Raw genomic sequence first — 7,500 nt, forward strand, 5'->3', positions numbered from 1 at the left:
CGCATCATTAGAAGGCTCTACAGGGAGACAACACGCCTATATGACATCATTAAGGGATTTATTGACCGGCTGGCTGGCCTCCTCAGCCTCAGCTAAACTAACCTCACAAGATTAGCAGAAGTTACATGTCGTTTCCCCCTGGAGAGAAAATCTACTTTTTTTATTCCTGTTGCCTAATGAGCCTGGATGTAGTGCACAGCTATGTACCAATACATGACATAGAATACATGACAGAAATGGCCAAGAATTGCATTTAGTTGATTGGTGGAAACAATTATTTCATTCAATAAAATATGATGATTGATTGAATCCATTTGAGGGTCAAAGTCACGCGTAAGGTCTCTAGTAAGGCTAAGGTTAGGGTTAAGTTAAGGGTTTTCTAAGGAACCTTTCAGGTGTAAATTAACTGCTTGAGTGCCAAAAACGACTTAAGTCGTTTCTGGGCCTAAGTCGTTTCTGGGTAGTTTTTTCCTTTTTTTCAAGTTTACGTAATACCCTATTCCATAGGTGTCAAACTCATGGCCCGCGGGCCAAATATGGCCCGCCACGTCATTTGATGTGGCCCCCCAAGAGCTCTGGTAAAAACATTTTTTTTTTTTTTTTTTAAACATTAATCTTGGGTTAAAAAATAGCGGCGTTAAAATAATTGTGGGTTAATGCATTAATAAAGCTTTAACTTTGACAGCCTTAGTTATTACACATTCTTACACATACATGTATGTTGAACATCTGAGGTATTGATGAAGTAACAAAGGAAAAAAGCCAAAAGCACTTACTCCTCAGACATTCTTTGACAATTTTACAGCCCAAAATACAAAAAAGATCCAGGCGGAATAGGTAACAAAGGGTTGAAGAAATATTGCCTGAACTGTCAGATGCAAACTGGCTGTGTGACATAACTGAGCATCTCGCTCAATTGAATAAGAAGCTGTAGGGACGCAAACAAGTCCCACCCAAAACTTGACCAATATAGTTGTGAACTGAGACAACCCTTATTTTGTTATTTTTGAGTACAGTTACAGTTATGTGTTCATGCAGACACATAATAGCAATTTCATTACGAATTGAAAATGGTGGACCCTGATGTAAACAAGTCGAAAGTCTTTCTCTGGTCTGCATCCCCTTAACAATTGTGTGTATTGAGCTGTACTGTACTGTACCCATTCTGCAATCTGTTAATTAAAGTTAATTAAACTATCTTCCATTAGTTGTGTGCAGCCATTTGTTTTTGTAACATCTGCTACATCTGTCCCACGTGTTCTTTGCAGCTCAGTTGTTAGTTCTGCCCCTCTTGACTGTGACAAAAAGGTTTTGAACAAACTTAATGTCATAGCTTGTATTTGATGATCTTCTTCTTTGTTATTTACTTGAATGGTTTGATCATTGATTAATGGAGTAATATGGGGTTCTGATAAACTAAAAGAATTTGTTAAAATAACATAAGCTAACATATATTTTGACATCTATGCAAATGCATATGCAATATGTATAACTTGAATAAGTAATAAATACAGAAACAACATGTTTAACAATATGTAAATGAGTAGCTACATTTATTTTACATTACATTAACATTTATACGGTCTTTGGCCCTTTGAGGGCAACCATAATGCTCATGTGGCCCTCTGTGAAAATGAGTTTGACACCCCTGCCCTATTCAATGTCAGGGAGCTGTATGTTGCCTGTAAAAGGCATACTGGGACTCCGAAGGTGCAGTACCGGCCAGATCCTCCCAGGCGGCGGTATCGAGCACCCTTTGAAAACTTGTATCTACGTTGCAGGTTATAACCAGCCTCCCAGGAATTAGCCCGGATCATTCCGAAATAACACTCATTCACCACGGTATAAAACGGGAACGTATGGATGGAAATTTTTTAGATTTTTTGCATCTTGAACGGAAGGTTCTTACTGTCAAATGACCATGGTATAGCTATAATATATAATATAGTTATAGCTCTACAAACAATGTGACGGATCCCTATATATCTACTGGTGGCGTCGCAACAGGCGGCTTCGTCTAATAGCCGGCACTCAAAGTGTTAAGATAAGATATTCCTTTATTGATCCCCTTGGGGAAATCCGGGCATCATAGCAGCATGGGGACAAAATATAGTCAATAAAATGTTATCTGAATATGACGATGCATGACGATGTAGCAATGTGCTTAGGAGGTAGAGCAGTCTCCAGAGGTTCCCAGTTTGATTCCCGCTCCTCCCGGGCAGTGTGTCAGTGTCCTTGAGCAAAGACACTTAACCCCTAACTGCCCCCGGTGAGCAGGTTGGCACCTTGCATGGTCGCCTCCGCCATCGGTGTGTGAATGTGTGAGTGAATGTGTAAAATGTGAGGAACAAATTGTAAAGCGCTTTGGATAAAACAGGGTTCTTACACATTTTCCAAAGCAAAATTCAAGCACCTTTCAATCATTTTCAAGGTGCATTTTCAAGCTTTTCCAGCATCTTATGCGGCTGTAGTAAATTAAATATACTCAAAATGATCATTTGATTTTGATCATCTGCCCCACACGCTGTTCCATCAGATGGCACACGTAAAAAAAACACTACGGTTCAAGTCAAGTCAAGCCAAGCCAAATCACGCGAGTGGCGAGAGAGGACTCCTCTTCATTTTGTGTGATAGGCGAAAGCAATTAGGCTCTCTCCGACTTATTTTATTAATTTATCTAAAAACCAAACTATTCAGTCAGATAGCGATTTATTATGAAAGTATACAGTGCAATTACAATTTCAATAACTTTCCAGCACTTTATACACAATTCAAGCACTTTTCAAACCTTGAAAACACCACATTGAAATACAAGCATTTTCAAGGATTTCCAGCACCCGTACAAACCCTGATAAAAGCACTGTATAAAATGCACCATTTACCAAATGCAGACTGACCTGGAGCTGCAGGGTGACCTTCCCGGCCTCGCTGGTCATGTGACTGTGGGGCAGGAGGCCGTTGTGCTCCTGCTGCTGCCCGGTGGTCTGCTGCCCGGTGGTCTGCTGACCGGTGGTCTGCAGCATGTGTTTCACCACTTTCACCTTCAGACGGCTGCGCAGCGTGATGGCCGCGTTGCCTGAGACACATCAACCTGGATTATAATCCATACACAGACCCTCATCTGCACCCTGAGACACATCAACCTGGATTATAATCCATACAGAGACTAGGGCTGGGCGATAACGATAATTATCGCGATATATTTTAATAATCGATATCGAAAAGAAAAAAAATATCAAAAAAAATATGTTTTTTTTTTATTTATTTTTGTGACCTGCAACAGGGCAGTTTTAAAAGAGACAGTGGACAGACTTGTCTTTCTTGCCTGCAACTTAAAGTAATGGCTTTGCTTGTCCAAATGACAATACTGACCAAATTGAGATTTATTTGTTCTCTTGTCCATTTATTTTGTTTGCTTTCTAATTTAAAATACAGTTTGAAACCGTCTGTACACAGTAGGCTATGTGTGCTAGCAGAGCTAGACTCCAGTCACGAGTCACGGTGCACATGTGTGGTTTGTCCACCAAAAAAGCGCCAAAAGATAGAAAATAAACTAGCAGAGCCAGAACTGTTCAACTCCCCTGGAGCCACAGCCAGCAGAGAAGCCGGTTTACTTTTGCTTTCAAACCAGCTGCAGCCTGAGAACTGGAGTGTGAGGGGATGTAACACTAAAGATGGCGGCAACGACAAAGAATTGCTGCAAAATAAACATACATATGTTGTTTAAAAAAAAGAAAATGTATACAAGTACCGGTAACAATATCGACAATATAGAATATCGAGTGATATGATATTGTTATCGATATCGTTATCGCGATATCATTTTTGGCCATATCGCCCAGCCCTAACACAGACCCTCATCTGCACCTGAGACACATCAACCTGGATTATAATCCACACACAGACCCTCATCTGCACCCTGAGACACATCAACCTGGATTATAATCCATACAGAGACCCTCATCTGCACCCGAGACACATCAACCTGGATTATAATCCACACACAGAGACCCTCATCTGCACCCTGAGACACATCAACCTGGATTATAATCCATACAGAGACCCTCATCTGCACCTTTGTTTACACCGTTTATTTTTCTCATATTTCTATATTCAAATCAAATTGTATTGCCTATATTTATGTCTTTCTACTATTACCCTGCCCATACCTGTAACCCCCCCCCCAATGCAGCTATGACTATAACCATATTTCCCCAAGGGGATCAATAAAGGAATATCTTATTTTATTAGGGGTGAGGGGGGAAATCGATACAGGAATATATCACATTGTACTTGTCTAATTGTTATGATTGTATATGCTGTGTGATTTTATGCCCTTTTTTTTGCTTAACACTGTATGCACACTCAACGTGACTGTAAATGAGGGAAACCTCAGTTGCCTTTCGAGTTTAAATAAAGGTTGGAAATGAAATATAACAGTAGTGTTGAAATGAAATATACCAGTAGTTTACCTTCAAAGACTTTAGCCACTTCTGTCTTGTAGGATTCAAACTTGAAGGGCGTCAGGAAGCCCAGAGAGCCCAGGTGGAATGCCATGACTGGAGGAACGCTGCCCTGCAGGAGAGACGAGGAATTACAGACGTTATTATGCGTATAATTGATTGATTGATTGAAAACTTTATTAAAGGGGACATGCATTGCTATTCCTTGCATTATTTGGGCAACTTTACACAATTCCTGTGAGTCTATGGAAGACATCTGTAAGTTTTTTTTTTTCAAAACAATTCATTGTTTTATATTTCTAATGAAGTACTCAAAAGCAAAAATTTTCAGCCTCAGGATTTCAGGCTGTTATTGGATGGGCTCCGCCCATAAGCGCTTTCAGTGACAGTCACCCACACAGCGTGATACATACGAGAGAGAGAGCGAGAGAGAGAACGAGCAAGCGAGAGAGAGAGAGAGAGAGAGAGAGAGAGAGAGGAGAGATGCGTCCCGACACACACTCGCAGTCAAGTTTGTGTGTAAATGCTCCAACGAGGGAGAGAGAGGAGAGATGCGTCCCTGACACACACGCAGTCAAGTTTGTGTGTAAATGCTCCGATGAGGGAGAGAGATGGCGCACACACATTTACACACACTTCTGCACTGTCCCGCCGGTCCCTCTCTCTCTCTCCCTCTCTATCTCTCTCTATCCCTCTCTCTCGCTCGCTCCTTCTCTGCCTCTGTCAAAACTCGTTTGAGGAAGTGTCGGGTTACACTATGCGCTATAACCATAGAGGGGGCGTTACTGCAAATCAGTACCTTATTCACGTCAGCAATACCGTCAAATCAGAACAGCTTAGTTGAGTGAGGGAAGATCTCGTAAACTCGAGACTAGACTGATAAGTCAATATGATAATTAACGACACAGACCACATTGATATAATCCTCAATTGCTAGGATACAATGCTAAACACTGGAAAAGGCCATTTATAATGCATGGGACCTTTAACAGATTGCAGAATGGGTACAATACAGTACGGCTCAATACAAACAATTGTTAACACTTTAATCGCCGTTGACACTGGAACACGTCATTCCCCGCCATGCTTATTCTGCCGAAGACGCTGGACAGCGTCTTTGATATCAATATTTCAAAAATCTGTGGTCGAAATCATATTTCTCCCCCGGAGACATGAGATGTACTGGTGAGCCCCTATCAACTCTCTAACGGTTCAAGAGCGCCATCTGGTGGCCGATCGGCGGATCGCCCAGGGAAGAAACAGGAAGTGGAAGCTGGTGCTCATTTCAATTTGGTCCGATCACTCGGTAATAGTCCCAGGACTCGAGCTGATCACGACGGATAGTGATCCGTTACCAATAACTCGATAAACAACATGATTTGGACGTATATACTATTATACAACCTGGAAATGGATCGGATATTTCGACATCCCATAATAGAAAAAATTCTGTTCCACGCTCATCTCCCAACGGCGGGAGGAAGCTACGGTGAGTTTCAGCGTTATTTTGTAATGTCTTCTATACTAACTGATCATATCACCCACACTAGATGAATGATATAACGTTGCCCACGGAATTATAAACGACCCCCCCCCCATCCGGTCATCAACAGATCATACGTAGTAACTTCTAGAAGTACGTCCATTTGAAATGTTTTATTTCGCACAGATTCCTACCAAACTGTATTTGATCATCAATATAATGCATTTAGGGCTATAAATCAAGTTCTGGAGAAAGCTGCAGAAAACGATAAAAACATACTTATACTTTAGACCATACTTTACTATGAATATGTGAATGAAAAAGTTTAACGTTGCTACACAATGAACAATACATATAGGACTTTGAATGGGCCCTAATAATGGCAATGTAGCAATAGAATTTAAAAAGTTATAGCCCTGCAAAGAAGGGGACTTTCTCCATAGACAAATAGCGCTGGCAATCTATGGTATATCATGAATTTAACCTTAGGCAACCAAAGTGTTAACTAGAACCAAGAGGAGAGACCACAACAGTCCAGTGTTCACTACTCTGCAGCTCAACTATACTGTTTATTTTTATGTCTGATCCTTATGCATTGCTTTTATTTAGTCAATTATCTGCTAATTTTATGCCCGTCTATTGTATATGTATGCCAATCGTATGCAAATTTTATGCCCATGTCTACATTACTGCTATGAAGCACTTTGGGCTGCAATTCTTATATGAAAGGTGCCATACAAATAACTTTTGTAATAAAGTTTATTATTATTATCATTATCATTATTGAAACCTATAGAGTTCTAGGATTTCAATCTACATTACATTTACATTTAGCTGACGCTTTTATCCAAAGTGACTTACAAGTTTGTACGACAAGTCATCAGGAAGGGTACAACTCTATCAGCTGAGTAACAATGTTCATCAAAGTGTTGCGTGTTACAGTGTAGGTTAGTTTATTAGGACAAGTGCATGACAGTAAGGTTAGTTAGGGTTATATATATATATATATATATTTTTTTTTTTTTTTTTTATATTATTATTTCAGATAATGGTTGAAGAAGTGCGTCTTAAGTCGACGGCGGAAGATTGGACGGGATTCGGCTTTCCTAACTGGGGTGGGTAGTTCATTCCACCATTGTGGGGCAAGGACTGAGAATAGGCGGCTTCTCTTTGATGACCCTCCCGGGGCTTGGATAGGAGTAGGTCTGAGGCGGCCAGAAGATGCAGAGCGGAGAGGTCTTGGGGGTGTGTAGTTAGAGACCATTGACCGGAGGTAGACGGGAGCGGTTCCCTTTGCCGCACGGTATGCTAGGTCGAGGGCCTTGAAGCGGATACGTGCAGCAATGGGGAGCCAGTGCAGGTTCCTAAGAAGTGGGGTGACATGGGCCGACTTCGGTAGGTTTGAGATCAGGCGGGCCGCTGCGTTCTGAATGAGTTGAAGAGGCTTGGTGGCAGTGGGCGGGAGGCCTGTATCAGTTCCGCAACCGTTTCCATTTCCGGGGTAGGCCTGATTGGCCGCGACAGGCACGTGACCCGCCGCGGCCACGCCCCGCG

General features: G+C 41.6%; 1 protein-coding gene across 1 annotated transcript in view; it reads right to left on the bottom strand.

The window, feature by feature from the left end:
• nadkb (NAD kinase b) overlaps nucleotides 1-7,500 on the bottom strand; it is a gene marked incomplete at its 3' end in the record, with an annotated part of 48,523 nt that overhangs the window by 14,066 nt on the left and 26,957 nt on the right. Inside the window, exons 7-8 of the mRNA XM_084327998.1 lie at nucleotides 4,473-4,575; nucleotides 2,898-3,076 (exon numbers count right to left, since the gene is read on the bottom strand). Of these exons, the coding sequence (XP_084184124.1) occupies nucleotides 2,898-3,076; nucleotides 4,473-4,575 (282 nt within the window). The remainder of the gene's footprint in view (nucleotides 1-2,897; nucleotides 3,077-4,472; nucleotides 4,576-7,500) is intronic.

Source organism: Notolepis coatsorum, assembly GCF_963971535.1.
Source record: "Notolepis coatsorum genome assembly, chromosome: 13".
NCBI lineage: Eukaryota > Metazoa > Chordata > Actinopteri > Aulopiformes > Paralepididae > Notolepis > Notolepis coatsorum.